The following is a 16,494-nucleotide window of genomic DNA, read 5'->3' as shown; positions in this document are numbered from 1 at the left end:
GTTCTAAAAAACATCTTAGTTCTGCTTTTTCCCCCCTAAATAACTTAATTAGCTTGTGGTTTGGATTTTTAGTTAATTTTATGCCTTTTAAGGTGTGCCTAAAATATTATAAAATGGTACGTGGCATTAAATTCATAGTGAGCCACAATATTTTTAAACTTATATGATAAAACAAAGCAAAAATCAGTATTTTATCAGTTATATCTTGCATTTAATGGAAGTATTTTGAGTAATTTGTAATTAACAGGCAATAAATGCATTTTTTTTTGTAGTTGGATAAAGTCATAGAAAAGCATAAAGACTCTCACAGACGAATCCTGGAACAACTTTTAATGGTAGAAAAGTCTCACAGGCAAACCATAATGGAGATGGAGGAAGAGAAGAAAAAACATAAAGAATATATGGAGAGGAGCGATGAATTCATAAACTTGTTGGAACAGGAATGTGAAAGGTAAGAGCTGCACTGGATGAAACAATGACCCTTCTGCTTTGGTATTACATGTTACTACGGGCTGGAAGTACTACACGGGTTAAAATGAAACACATTCTGGTCTCAAAGACCTTACGGTCCAAAGTGAGGGAAACACATATCTAAAGACATTATCAACACACAATAATAATTACGAAAATATAAATATTGAATTCCCAGTCCTCTAAGAAGATGCAAAACTGCATAAAAGACTAGGAGAAATTGTCCATAATCAAACATTCAAAATGATTTTCAATGTAAGAGGAGAAATATGTGTAGGAGCAAGTGGTGTGGAAGAAATGGCTTGGGTCCTGGGGGAAGCCAAACACAGCTACAGAAGAGGCTGCAAGTGCAGGACGAGAAAAGGAGAGTCAGGCACCAACCATAAACACTCAGAGCATGCAGTGTCTGCACGACTGAGACAATAAGAGAACTGTGAGAAGGAAAGTGAGGTCACCAGGTACGCGTTCTTAAAGAACAATAAAAGCAGCATGGAGGAAAGACTGCAAGAGCTGACGACTGGAGGCAGGAAACCTGCTCTGGAGGCAACTACCCAGATAAGGGAGATGAGGGTGTAAACAGGAAATATTTATGATGGAGAGTCCACATACAACTGCTGAGACTGAAGAGATGTGCACTGCTCATAGGAGTTATTTAGCTGTCATTCTGGCTATGCACCAAGCTGTGAAATATGGAAATAGGACACAGATTTTGGTTGTGGGATTTCGGTTGAAGAAAAAGGTAAATACATGGAGGTGAATACTGATTTAGACATATCTTGGTGACTTCCAAAATCTAGAAGAAAAACATATGTATGAATTTTACCTATGGCAGAAATATAGGTCTATAAAGTATGGGTTTATGTGCGAATTTGCAATTGGTAACAGTTGAAGCTGTGTGTGTAGGTGTTATCAGGAGAAAAAATGTTGACAATGGAAAGAATCAGTGCTTATCTGTTTTCTGGGAACTTAGTAAAGAAAGCCAAGAAAAGAGAAAACAAACAAAAACCAAAAACCAAAGCAAACCCAAACAAAACAACAAGAAATCAAAACAGAACAAAAACCATGGGAATGCACTAGATCTTGTGACATGGAAGACACCAAAGGAACTTAAAGGGCCATGTCACTAAGACATGGGAGAAGCCAGTACAAAGCTTTGAACAATGGATGAGAATAGTTGTTCCAGGTGTGAACCAGTATTTGAGAAGTATGTTCTCAAAAGTAGTTTGGTTGACAAATCTTCTATTACCATACATAGGGCTGGTTACTTGTTCAACTTTGACCTACTCTGCATCAGCATCAACAGTGTGGACATCCCCACTACACAAAATGACAATCGGACCACTTCACTGACACTGAAAGGAAGAATGTCTGCGAAAGCAATTTCTACATGTGCAGGACTCACACTGTTGACACTAAATTCTAACAATCAGAGTAATGCAGGAAAATGATTGTGAGCTCCCATTTTCAAAACACTAGCAATGTCAACTGCTCTATTCAAGTATTTCTGTTTTGTTTTGTATTGCTTTTGAGACACAGTCTTGTTGTGTTGTGCAGACTGACTTTGACCGTGAGACAATCCTGCCTCAGGCTCCTGAGTGCTTACACCACCCAACTCGGCCAAATAGATTTCCAGTCGGTATTTTAGCTAGGAAGCTAAAGTTCTATCAATGTCTCCACTAATGGTGAAGTCTCATTTCTTTTCAGATAATTTCATGGTCAACATTCACTTAAGAATACCTGTCCTTATACCCATTCTATCCCCCCTCTAGATTTATTTTATACATGAGAAATGGGGACAAAGGTGAGAGATGTCTTAGCAAATTTGAACCTCATGAACTCTGAGATATTTGCAAGAACAAATTTTAAAAGTTCAAGATATTTGGCGCCAAGCGAAGATTCAACTCAGGCATTATAAATTTATACGATTTCTTAGTCAATGAGACAATGTTATATTAAGTATTATTTTGAACCCCTGTGGTTTGGCACTAGTGGCCTCATTTGGCTGCCATACTGTCTTGGCATTACTAACAGACACTTTCTTTCATCTCTCCTTATCATGAACATTCACTGACCATAGTCAGAGAACAAAGAGGTGCAGGCTGTCCCCCTTCCAGGGGCTGACCACATACTACGTCAAGATGACAGAGATTCTGGTTGAGAATGTGAAAGGCTAACGAATGGGGCATGGTTCTCATGTTCCCAGTCGCCCTCATCTTCTGGAGCAAGGCTGGGGAGGCCATCCACAGTAACACTGTAACCCTGGGAGGCAGATGGATATGGCTGCTTAATTTCAGAAAGCAAAGAGGAATAGCTCAGAAATGCAAACAAAAGACCAGTGAAAAGAGGGCACAGGCTAGAGGGAAAGAAAGAGTCAAGTTTATACCTTGGAATCAGTCTGCTAATGATGGCATTTCTATAGGTCACAGACGAGCTAAATAAGTTCAGTGGATAGTGTTTGTCTTACAGGATACAAAGTCTTAAAGGATAATCAAACTGAACAGGCACTGCAAAGAAGTGGGAATGGGGACTAAATTAGATTGCTGCTCATCCCCTGCTTAGCCAGTGTAACAGATAAGTGAGGATTCATTGTTTCCATTTGCCAAGGAAAAGTTTCCAGATGGGACTATCTGGGTGTGAGAATATCAAACTTACTTTCTCCTCACATAACACACTGAAACTTCTTCCTTTACCTTGTCTGCACATCCAGTTCCTGTCTCTTGGAACTGTTGATACATTCCCCCTCAACAATTGCTCCAGGCTGATGCAAGGAGGCTGTAAGCCTGTTGTGGCATGACTGATACCTACCTACTTTTTTTTAAATTTATATATATATATATAGATATATCTTTTATTTATTTATTTTTTTTATTGAAAAAAAAAAAATTTTTCCGCCTCCTCCCCGCCTCCAATTTCCCTCCCCCTCCTCCCGCCCCTCTCCCCCTCCCCCCACTCCTCTTCTCCTCCCTCTCCAGTCCCAGGAGCAGTCAGGGTTCCCTGCCCTGTGGAAAGTCCAAGGTCCTCCCCCCTCCATCCAGATCTAGGAAGTTGAACATCCAAACTGTCTAGGCTCCCACAAAGCCAGAACCTGAAGTATGATCAAAACCCCATGCCATTGTCCTTGGCCTCTCGTCAGCTCTTATTGTCCGCCATGTTCAGAGAGTCCGGTTTTATCCCATGCTTTTTCAGTCACAGTCCAGCTGGCCTTGGTGAGCTCCCAATAGATCGGCCCCACTGTCTCAGTGGGTGGGTGCACCCTCGCGGTCCTGACTTCGTTGTACATGTTCTCCCTCCTTCTGCTCCTCATTAGGACCTTGGGAGAAGATCTTCACCAACCCCGCAACAGACAAAGGTCTGATCTCCAAAATATATAAAGAACTCAAGGATCTAGACGTTAAAATGATAATTAACCCAATTAAAAAATGGGGCACTGATCTGAACAGAGAATTCTCAACAGAAGAAGTTCAAATGGCCAAAAGATACTTAAGGTCATGCTCAACCTCCTTAGCGATCAGAGAAACGCAAATCAAAACAACTTTGAGATACCATCTTACACCTGTCAGAATGGCTAAAATCAAAAACACCAAGGATAGCCTTTGCTGGAGAGGTTGTGGAGAAAGGGGTACCCTCATCCATTGCTGGTGGGACTGTAAACTTGTGCAACCACTTTGGAAATCAGTGTGGCGGTTTCTCAGAAAAATTGGGATCAACCTACCTATTTTAAGGCCATGAACATGAGATTTCTGTGTGAACACCACCTAACAGGAAAAGGGGGAAACTCCAGCGGGAGAAACTCTAGGGTTTCAGGTAAGCACACACAGTACTTGATTACAAAAGAGAAAATGAAACATCAGTGTCTCATTTTCACGTGGCATGTAAAGGCAACATGCCATCACTGAACTCTTTAAACTGTGGTGACAGTCACCCCTTCACAAAGCAAGACTAACTTTCCTTAGAGGAACAAAGAATATTGTTTACTTCCACAAGGTGATGTAAGTCACTTCAAAACTTGTGGACTTGCATACTACAGTGAAACAAAAGACCCCACTTAAAAGGGGGTTGGGTGAGTACAGCTACAAAAGATTATCTGACTTAAAAGTCTGAAAACAAAAAAACACTGTGAGGGTTTAGCATTTAAGTATTAGTTAATATCTGCACAGAAAAAAATTAAGTAAGATATTACTGAGGTAATTAATGAGCCCTTAGAGGATATAATAATGGATTTCAAATGAAGGTTCAGGCTTTGTGTTTTCTTTGGAGAATTCATTTTATGTGAAAAAGCCTAAAGGAGCCTGATGTCACACTTTGAGTTCAGGCCAAAATGTTTGCCAAGTGATGTCGCTGTCATAATCAGTAAGCAATTGGCTTCCCCACTTGAGGGTGGGAGGGGCCAGGGATCAGTCCTGAAAATCATGCTTGTTAACATAAATATTCCCTAGCTGTAATCTGCATAGTTTGATGGGTCCACACTACCTTATCACACCGTGTTTCATGACAGCTTTTTGCTTAGTGACCAGTTCTGTTGAGTGAGTATGTGTGTCACTGATGACCTGAGTTATATATACTTGGCTGAATTACAAGTGGAGTCTATGTGAAAAGTTTTACACAAAAGCAATGCCAATAATTTTTGGCCTTTCTGGATGGCTTCACGGGAAAGCCAAACAAAAATCACTTTCAGTCAGTGTAATTTTGTAAAAATTTCCCATAAGTGAATACTTAAAAAAAGCCTGCAGAATTTTTCTTTAGTGTAAATGGGGAGGGGGTATGTAAAGGAGTAAAAGAGCCTTCTTGAAAAGACATTCACTCTCTGACTAAAGCAAACCACATCTATTACTGTATTGATGCCCCTGAAAGAGCAAAGGCAGGAAGCAAATATTGTTACGGCAATTGCATAAAAGTGTGGTTTCAACCCTACATGTTTCTAAAGCCCTAAATTACTTTTCTGAGTATTTTGGCCAAGTCATTTAGCGGTGATAATTCAACTTTACAGACCAGAAACTTGCATTAGCTTCTTAGGAGCCACACCAGGAAGGCATCACAAGAATATTGACTTCCTATTCCTGTCCTAGCCAGTGACTGACTTTGGCATCCTGAATACTAGAGGAAGGTCAACAGGGGTCTACATTCATGGAGGAAGGTCAACAGCGGTCTACACTCCAAGATTGGTGATTTAATCACACTCTAGTCCTTAGCTGTTAGGTTTTAGTGAATAACAAACCACTTTTACCCCTTCCTTTGACAAGAAGAAACTTTATTCCTATTATTGTAGACTTGCTTCAGGCAAGATGATGGAAATATTGAGTCCTATTTGATCCTACTGTTAACTTAAATGAGTTAAGTACCTAGGCTCTTAGCTTACTACTGTGGCTTACCAGTCACTCACTGGTTCATTAAAACATGCAACCTTATACTGGCCACAAGACAATCCTATAAAAGATACTGATGGGGTTGAGGGAGAGCTTCATCTCCTCATTACTGTAAAAGGCAGATACTACAGTAGATTTAAAATTGTGCGGCATATAACACATTTTAATATACAGAAAAAAGTCACCATATAGTAAAATAACATGGCAAACTATTCAAGAGAAATCAACAAGCTCATTAAATCAGAGAATTTTATGTCTCAAAACTATGACCATTAGGATTTTTAACATCTTTTGTCTTAAATGTCAGCTTTTCCAATATCCCACAAAACACCCCGATACAATGCTTTAAAATTTCACTTTTTAAAAGTAATATTTGGAAAGCCAGCAGTCTTAAATTTCATGCACACTAACCTATTGTTGTAGAATAAATTGCATACAAATGCAATCATTTCCTTTCAGTTTTCTGGGAAGGAGTTATTTGTATTACATATTCTCTAGACTATGTCCAGCAAGTAGTAAAATGGATGACAGCTCTCCACCTGACCTTTGTCGTGGATATCCAGTTATTTGTCAGAACAAAATGGAGACCCACCATAAATACATATTTTGATAGTGTACTCTATACAGAATTGTGTGATCAGTCTTCTCTTCACACACCCCACTTGATACCTAGCAGAGGAGCTATGCAGGGATGCAGAGATGGTATTACTTCATGAACACCAACTATGCATTTAAGAGTCTACATCACAGCTTAGCTTTTAACAGACACCACAAAACCATATCCATGTCACTGCACAATTCAGCGGTTTTTATACCTGCCACATAATTAGAGAGGTCAGAGTTTGTATGCAGTACTGATGCTATTTGATTGTTTTTCCTTCCCAAGAAGGTAAGCTAAACTTCACAAATGATTTTAAATGTAAAATTGGCTGTATAATGATTAGCAAATTTAGCCCATTCAAAAGCCTAGGGCTGTTAAGAAGCAGTCTAAAAGAAAACCTAACCAGCACAGTGCGGTCCAATGATGAACTAGGAGCTTAAAGATGTGGGAACTTGGACCACATCAGTCAGTCACTGATGCTGGTGAGAGTGAGGATGTCTCTACTGTTAACTTCCAATTGCAAATCAGTATTTCCATTCTTAAAGGTCATCTAGATTTCAGTGTACTTCACTGTTCCAAACTAAACCTAATACCATCTGCAAATCTGGGACATTTATAACCTTTCTAATATTGACAGTGCTGCTACAATTAAAGCACTAGTAGTCAGGTAAATATCAAAAGGTACAGAAATCTCAGAATCTTACAATTTGAGCTAGAACAGACCTATGATGAAGATAGATCAACCTTCTGATTTTTGAACTGAAAAAAAAAAAAGGGGGGGGGGGAGACCTACTAAGTTTCAAATAAGAAGTCCAAAAATCTTGTTGTTGAATAAAAACATAGCCAGAGCTGGAGTAAGGTCTGATATGGGATCTCCCTCTTCACAGCATACAGAGGGGAATCCCACAGCACACAGAGGGGAATCCCACATCACAGATCTCCTAACAATATACTCAATGCTACTCTCTCTAGAATTATCATCACTATGCACCCAAACCTTGGACTTGGTATTACAGGAGATCCGAAAGACATTGACAACCTAACCACAATACAGTTGAAAACGCAAGAGAGTCATAAAATAATTTATGGGTAATCCAGGAAGTACTCACCTGCTAATTTTATGGTATGGAAACTATAGTTGCAGAATTATGAAGGTTCAGGCAAAGAGGAATTTAAGAACTGTTGACTATTCTACAGCCAGCATAGCACTTAATTCAGAAAATTCATCAGTACTGGTAAATATATCTACTGACTGGCTCATAGTTTCTTGCTTAACAGCCCTGTAAAGGAGGAATCTAAAGACTGAATGTACAAAGTCAACCTCAAAGTTCCCTTCCATTCAGGCCATAAAATACAAAGAGGAAGAAGAGTAGTAAAGCAGCGCACAATGGAAATTACAGACTCAGACATAGAAGTCAAGGTTGTATGTTGGAATTGAACTGTGTCCTGAATCTGTAACTTGCAAGTAAACTGTCCCAGGAGTATATTAACCCTTACGATGTGAATACAAACATATCAAGCTATCAGGATTGGAAGGACTGGCAGTGATGAGTGGTATCAATGCACAGACAGACCTTACAGAAGGCCCAAGATAGCTGAGTTAACAGCAGAAACTCGGGACAGGAGAGCTGAGGTTTGGAGAAAGGTGTACAGTCTAATGCACTATCTGACCTTGAACAAGATCTCTTTAAGACCCTGTTTCCAGTTAAAAGAAAAGTGGGTTGGGTGGTAGTGGTATGTGCCTTTAGTCCCAACACCAGGAAGGCAGAGAGGCTGATCTCTGTGAGTTTGAGGCCAGCCTGGTCTACAAAGTGAGCTCCCAGACAGGCTCCACAGTTACAGAGAAACACTGTCTCGAAAAACCAATAAACAAACAAAAAAGCAAACAAATAAATAAATAAATAGATAATGTGGCTCTCCAGCTGCTGCTTAGGGAGCCTCTGTCAGGCAGCTGTTTTCTGATAAAAGTGTAAAGAAAGTACCTGATAAAAGCTGCTTACTCATAAAAGTGTAATGTGTTGTCTTTTTCCTTCTTTCTGTTCTCTTTTCTTCATCTTCTGCCTAAAGCATCCTTTCCAGGATACTCTGAAGCTCCCTACCCACTTCTGCCACACATGCTTCCCTGGTGGGACCCTAACTTAAAGACATGTCTAGCTCATTCCTCTTTTAAATCTCCCTCTTCTTGGCAGCTGCTAAGATTTTCAGCTTGCTTTCCCTGTTGGTTTTCTCTGAAATTCCAATAAAATTGCTCTTGAACTTCCTTAAAGGGAAAAAAAATACATGGATGTCATTGTAATAACTAAGTTACAACCTACACAGGGAGTATAATAACAGAGACTGCCACTGAATTGGGAAGCATTTTCCAGACAAATGGGACATTACATATAGATACATATTAAGCACCCATTACATATAGATACATATTATGCACCCAGAAAGACATTTACTGCAATATGTTGGCCTACATAACTATAAATACTATATAGTCGCATGGTCTCCCATCTGCAAACTGTTGGGCCAGGGAAAGCAGCAATGCAATCTGAAAACCTGAGAGCAGATGTACAAACTCCAGGATATGTCTGAAGTACTATAAACCAAGAGTGACACAGGTCAGCACAGGCTGATGGTTCGTCATTCGCCTTTCTCCTGACTTTCTGCTCTGTTCTGGCCTTCAAAAGGTTGTTGACGCCCACCAACACTGGGGAGGGGCAGATACTCTACTCAGTCTCCTTCTTCAAACATAACTTCTTCGATAAATAGGACACAGTCCAAAATATCGCTTAGCCAGTAATCTGCATCCTATGGCCCAATCAAGTGGATACATACAATTAAGCAACAGAATTACATTCTTTACAGCTGTCTGTCTTCAGAGTGCTTTGTTTACATTTTGGGCCATGCCATGGGGAATTCTGAAGATTGTCAAGAATTTAATTAGATCTTTGGTTTGGCTCTGAGGATGTGAATGAGAACCATCAAGGAAAATGCTGTTCAAGATAGACACAGATGTAAGCAGGAGCAACGAGGAATGACAGACAGATGAAAATGGGATACAGAGAAGGCAGTCACAGCTGCACTTCAGCATAGAGGTCCTTTGACACTGTCTAATAACCTAAAAGGATGGAACAATGAGCTGAAGTAGAACAGTGCTCAGTGACCTCTGGTTTAAACCTCACACCAATGAGGTATCGTTGGGGGAAGTCATTCTACATGAGCAGAAATGTTCAGTGTGGTGGTATTGAGAAGCACACAGCCTGTCACATGTACAAAAGTCACTCACCTAGCTTTAAGTGCAAAAGACCCCAGGTCTCCACCCTGGCCTATCACCAGTCAAGACTCCACACACTATTGCATCCTCTCTCCTGAACTGAACCGCACAACACACACACATTCCCACTCTAAGAAAAGTGGACTTACTTCTGATTTACTTCATAGGTCTTCTCATGTACATTTTAAAGCATTAAAACATTAACATAAATTTAATTAAGAAATTTAATTGCCATATACAATATTAGGTCTCATTGTGGCATTCTCAGCAAACATTCTGTTGGTCCTCCTTTCACTTCTTCTCTCTCCCCGACCCACTCTGTATCATTTCACTCACCTCCCTCCCATGTTCATGCATCCCCCTTCCTCAACACCTGTTATTTCCTGTCACAGTCTGTCTAGTTTTCAGGCTATACCTATTCCTACTCCCTACGTACATATAAACATTATTAGCTAAGATCCATATGAGAGAGGACAGGCAATCTTTGTGTTTCTGGTTAATTTTTTTTATGGTTTTCCACTCACCTCGTCTCCTAGGTTAGCCCTTTCAATTAGCATGGTTGTGGGATAACAGAATATAAGACAATCAGTTGTAATGAGAAAAGCAGAATAAGTGTGAGACAGATGGGGCAGATGGGCACTTTATTAAGGAACAACAGGATAGGATAACCCCAAAAGGAGACTCTGAAGTTATATATAACATAACAGCAACCACCAAAATTTAAAAAGCCACAGAAACAACCCACTCCAGTTATATACTTTTTGTGTCCTATAATTTTTCACTAACAAAAATATCAAGAACATAGTCCTAAGTTCTTAACTATAGCATGTAGATATATTACAATTTAACAGAGCACCCTTTGTAAGCATTTAGATTCCTTCCTCTTTCCTTTATTATAAAGAATATTATGATAGCTTCACATTCCAATTAATTTATTCTAACTCCTAATTGTTGCTTTAGGATAAATTCTTACATGTAGATTACTGGGCCAAAGTTATAAAACTCTTTTATTTAAGGAGTTTGAAACACACAGATAAAAGGCCAGCTGTAGATATTTATACTACTAACAACAATAATAGAGAGTCTCTCAGTGTATGCTTTATAAATTTATCTGGGAATAATCTTGACTCTGACCTCATTTAAACATATGATGTGAAAGCATGCTTAAAGTGAATGTCCATGAGATGAATCAGACTCTCCCACTGACTTGGGCTTTGAGTTCTGAAGAATTATTTATGGAGGAAAAGCCTTAGCACTTCATCAAAAAATATCACTGAAAGATAATAACATTTCTCTAAGAAGTATTTTGATCTTGCTAATATGATTTCAGTGTATTTTCACCTGCATTCTCCACCAAATACAGTTTTTAGACATAATGTCAGTAGTCTTCTTGAATGTCACCTCTACTGATGCTTCTCTGAAAGGTTGAAGCTCTCCTCTATTTACAAATTCCACATCAAGCCATTAAGGTCAAATTCATGCTCCTAGTTCACATTTTCTAGAATGTGATGTATTTGCAATAATAAACAACACTCACTACTGGCCTTACACGTTTCTAACAAGTCTGCTTTGTTTCATAATATGAGATTTAAGGACCACTTCACCAAATTCCTCCTCTAGTAATTCAGTTGGCATGGATAACACACATGGAAATGTAATGAAGAAAATGGGTCAAAAGATGCTATGAGTACAGGCTAAGCTCCCAGCTAATGTGCATAAATTGTCCGTCCTGTTCTGGGTCCTGCTTCAACTACTGAAATCCAAGGAGAGAAACCAAAAGCTTATAGCACATCTTCAAGAGAATGTGATATTAGGAGCTCTGGTTGGGGGGGGGGTGGAGTAATCAGATGGGGCCAGGAGACAATCCTTGGTGAATGTATTTAACCCCATTTCTACTGCCGGCTCCCTTCTGTGTTTTTTCTCATTATTTATCATGTACATACCATTGTTTACTTTCATGAATTTCCCAAACACCATGAATATAACTGAGATGCCTGACAAGCAGTAACAGCTCCAGAAGTAACACAATCAAAATTTATGAGGATGAAATGTGCTTTCTGAGTTCTTTAATTAAAAATAAGAAATGTCTAATTCTGTTTTGCATATTATACCTTACATTTTGGCAAATATGATAGTCAAGGCATTCTGTCCCCTAATAAACATAAGAATATATTCAAGTAAAGGAAAAACATAGAAAAGACTTTTCTACCCTGATCAATGTGTATAGAAACATCAAAGTTATTCCAATTTGAACATATATAAATATAAAATAGCCAAAATCTCACTGCCTGAAGAGTTGATAATCATAACAAAATGGGATCACAGGGGTACAATCAACATAGTGAGAATCCTATATGACAACCTTGTATCATTAACAAAACAAGGAATAAACAGAGAGGTAATATGTTAAATAGACTTAGAGATTCCAACAAAGCTTAGTGCATGAACTATTTAAATTGCTTTATGTTTCTCTGACAAGGGCATACTATGCATTGGTCTTGACTTGAGATGTTGCCTGAGTGTTAGGATTATAGGCATGTTTACACTACACCTGCTTTATTTGAATCATGATTTGAGGACACTTGGGTAGGGAGAGGGGAAAAGGAAATCTGAATACTATGCAGAATACACCGAACAACAGAATTATTGCTAACATTTTATGTGTTAATAGTTCTGTGGATGTGTATTTTAAAGGAACCCTAACTGGGCTGGGAGTGTAGCTCAGTTGGTAGAATGCCTGTCCAGCATGTGTGAGGTCCTAGGTTCAATCCGCTGGCACCACATAAACAGGACACCGTGGCACAAAACTGAAATTTTAGCACTTGCGAGGTAGCAGAGGATCAGAAAGTATAGGGTCATCCTTGGCTATACAGTGAGCTCAAGATCAGCCTAGTATACAAGGGAAAGAAAGAAGGAAGGAAGGAAGAGAGGGAGGGAGGGAAGGAGGGAAGAAGGAAGGAGAGGGGAAGGAAAAGAGAAGTGGAAAGAGGAATGAAGGGGAGGGAAGGGAAGAAGGAGGGAGAGCAGGGGATAGAGAAGAGAAGAAAGAGAATGTTGATAAATTCTGAAGACTTTAGAGCAGTTGTTCTTAACCCTTAACACAGTCCCTCATGCTGTGGTGACTCCATCCATAAAATTATTGTGTTGCTACCTCATAACTGGAATTTTGCTACTGCTTGAATCATAATACACATATGTGATCCGCAGATGGTCTTAAGTGGCCACTGTGAGGGGTCGGCCCAGCCTCAGAGGGGTCATGACCCGCAGGTTGAGAACTGCTGATGTAGAGGAATGATCAGTTCTGTAGGAGTGGGTATAAAAACTTCCTGATAGGCAGCAACTAGCTTGAAGGCATTTAACTGGCAGAAATTATACTCACAGATACAAAGGAAGTAAGAAAGACAATCTGTGGATAGCAACACATTAGCTTGTGTGCAACAAACCTGATTTTCTCCTTTATTCTGAACTCAAACCATGCAAAAAGTCTCATCCTGACACCCCAATTTGTCAGAGCATTCAAAGTACATACAAAAAATTGCATTTTAAGTGTCTAAAGCCAAAGTTGGAGGGAATCTAAGAATAGAAACAATAGCAACAAGACTAACAACCAGAACACCACTATAAGCAGAGCTCTTTAAAAGCGGATTGCAAGTCTGCCATCCCATTACTGTACCACTTCCTGATAATGACTTTATAGCAAAATGAGACTGGAGAAATACATTTCCATTTGGCTGCAGCAAATGGAAAATTAAATCTCATTTTATCCAAAATCATAAAAAGGGAGCTGTTGTAATATGCTACCTAATCCTTTTTGCCTGGCCTAAAATTAGCTAATTACAGCAACATGTGAGCAAATGGCAATGAAATACAACCTAATGAAAAAGCAAAAGGGACAGGGGCATCTATTTATTTTAAATGTGTCTGAGCTCTGCCAAAGGGCATTCCAGTCTGTATCCCCATTCTCAGAAAGAGCAACTCGGCTAAGCTCACTTAGATATATTATCCTGTCTTTGGCCATCTTTTGAGTTGGACGTCCAAGTTTATTGGACGACTTGAGGGAAGAGCGACAGGAGTTCCACCCGCAAACAGGGCAGAGCCTTGCGCTCTGCTTTCTAGCCTCACACTTCGCTGGGACTGTTAAAAGGAACTATTTGGGCACTCACCTCTAAGAGCGCACATAACTCTGTTTCTGCATTAGGTTTGCTGAGAGAATTCTGGGTGTATTTGCATTCTATCAGTTCACAGTGAGTCAGGCTATTCCAAACCGGTTTTCTAACCAGAAAACTGAGAAGTTTGATGACACATTTAGGTAAACATGCTCACTGGATGAAGTTATTTGAGTTTTTATAGCTTTTAATCCTCTGTGAGCTTTGAAATCCATACAGGTTTTTAGACTAGATTTAAGTTCATCTGAGTTAAATAACAGAAATTATATATAAACAAACTCTATTAAAAACTTCATGGATTCTGGAGAGTTAAGACTATTTAATAATATAAAGAGCAATTAATGTAAGTTGATCTGAAACTGAAGCCTTTAACTATTAACTAATCAGCCTTATTCCTAATTAAAATCTTGGCTCAGGATAGACTTCTTGCCCAGAGAACTAAAGCTTCTCATTCACTCTGGCTGGATGACGACAGCTCTGGCTGACAATGATAAATGAACTCTGAGTCTGAAGGGTTCACTCCAGTGAAAGAACAGGAAAGGGGTTGCAGACCAAGGCTCTCATCACCTACTTTGCAGGCAACCTGAGAATTCAATAGGCAGTTGAATGCAAATGCAATAAAAATGTGGTAAAAGCACATGCCAAAGTTATCTAAATTAACTGACCTGATAGCAAAAGCTAACTAAAACTTGCAATGTGGGGGACTTTTTAACCTATCAGATGAATGACAAGATGGGTCAAGATGTAAAAAGATTCCTCTAACAGCCCACTGTTAGCAATATTATTACTTCTTTGTACAAAGAAGACTCTTCCAATATATCTACTGTGATATCTCTTGCCCTTGAGAATGTTTGCTTCACCTAAAAGAAACCTTGATCCAGGCTCACATTTCTGCTCCAAACTTAGATATTTTATTATTTACTATTACCACCCTTGGGAGCAAATGCTTAAGAAATAATTAGGGAACAATTGACTGGTCCTAAACTTTTTGACACTGGCAACTTTCCCTGCCTCTACCCTAGTTCGTGCCAACAGTTCCAATTTAGGCCTTCACAGTGTACACAATCAAATGCGTGTGCATATACACATTCACAGTGTACACAATCCCATGCGTGTGCACATACACATGCACACACACTAATATAAACTAAGATTTATTTTATCGGTTTCACCATTATAATGAAGCCTGGCTCAAAACCCCTTTCTTCCTTCTGTGTCTGCTACTGAGTCAGGCGAGGAAGTAATTCCACAAGAAGATGCTCAGTATTTTCACATCCACAGCTTGGAGTCCCTGCTTCCAGGCACTTTAACCACTTGGAAATGTTCTGGAAATGCTGCCTTACAGCACTGGCTTCCTAAATTCCGCAGGTAAACAGTTCTCTGCAACGGTGTAGGGAAACAAGAAGCAGCTTGTAGAAAAAAGAGGTGCAGAGTACCTCACAAAGGACTTTCAGTAAGGACTCGGATACAGCTCAATTGATAGCGTGCTTGCTTTGCCCTAGGCGCCATGCCCAGCACTGCATGTAATTTATGTCTCTAATCTAAGCACTTAGGAAAGAGGAGGCAGGAAGACCAAAGGTTCACAAGCATGTGACAGCTCTTGCCTGTACTCCTAGCACTCCTGAAGCTGAGGCAGGAGGTTCACTTATATTAACAACACAGTAAAATCTCATCTTGAGGGGAAAAAAAAGAAATAATGGGATTTATTTTTGTTTGTTATAGGGGCATTAGGTTCTATTTTGTATATTTTATACAAAAACCACACAAAGACCCCTTACAAAGAACTGGAAAACTGGCTTTAACAGTTGAAAAGGCAACCGTTACAGTTAGCTGCAAACATTCCCAGGGTCTGAGATAAGTTACCTCATTTAGTCTTCACCATAACCCTCTGAATGGGTGCTATTATTGTACGCTTAGACATTCTGAAGACCATTAGTAACTTGCCCAAGGTCACAATGGTAGCCACTGTGCAGGAAAGTAGGCCGAAAGTCCAATTCCTAAATCTAGGTAGATTTAACCCTTCTCTGCTGTGGTGCCCCAACCTAGGTGATCACCATTGTTTGCCAGGAGAGATACTGAGAAATGCAGATTTCTGGGCCAGTTCCTAAACATGATAAAGTAGGTTCCTGATTGTGGTGGTCAAAGGTGTCAGCACAGTGGCATTTCAAATATGGTTCACATGTTCTTTCAAGATGCCAAGAGAACACAAGGGAAGCCAGTTGTCAAATAGTTGTCTAAGTCAAATCATCTGCCTGGAATAGAAGCAGATTCTCTTGTTCCACACAAACCTCTTCTTTACTATGTAACAGTCAAGAAGGTCATGTTACTGCGGGGTCAAATGAGGACACGGTCATCTATGTCAGCAGCTAGGATCAAGACACATGACTGCAGGAGCCATGCTATGGAAGATGAACATGATACAATAGAGCAAATCTTCTGTGTGAGAAGTGTTGAGTCAGAATTATACTCAGACAGAAGGCATGGGAACCAATGTAGTCAGAGCTTAAATCCCTGGCCATGTTCATTGCAGGACCAGACATTAATATTCAATATAAATATTGAAAATTCAATTAGAAAAATCAACTTTTCAGCTTCTGAAAAATTCAAGTATGTAGTTCATTTGTCCAT

General features: G+C 39.6%; 2 protein-coding genes across 3 annotated transcripts in view; one reads left to right on the top strand and one right to left on the bottom strand.

Annotated features, from left to right (window-relative positions):
* Cmss1 (cms1 ribosomal small subunit homolog) overlaps nt 1-16,494 on the bottom strand; it is a 294,908-nt gene that overhangs the window by 206,404 nt on the left and 72,010 nt on the right. The gene's annotated exons all lie outside the window — the stretch shown is intronic.
* Filip1l (filamin A interacting protein 1 like) overlaps nt 1-16,494 on the top strand; it is a 237,594-nt gene that overhangs the window by 156,519 nt on the left and 64,581 nt on the right. For both annotated transcript variants that reach the window (XM_057764100.1, XM_057764098.1), the window contains exon 4: nt 273-451. In XM_057764100.1, the coding sequence (XP_057620083.1) occupies nt 273-451 (179 nt within the window). The remainder of the gene's footprint in view (nt 1-272; nt 452-16,494) is intronic.

The sequence above is a fragment of the Chionomys nivalis genome, chromosome 3 (genome assembly GCF_950005125.1).
Source record: "Chionomys nivalis chromosome 3, mChiNiv1.1, whole genome shotgun sequence".
NCBI classification, from domain to species: Eukaryota; Metazoa; Chordata; class Mammalia; order Rodentia; family Cricetidae; genus Chionomys; species Chionomys nivalis.
Note: the sequence above shows the minus strand (reverse complement) of the source record. Positions and strands in the feature narration are given on the sequence as shown.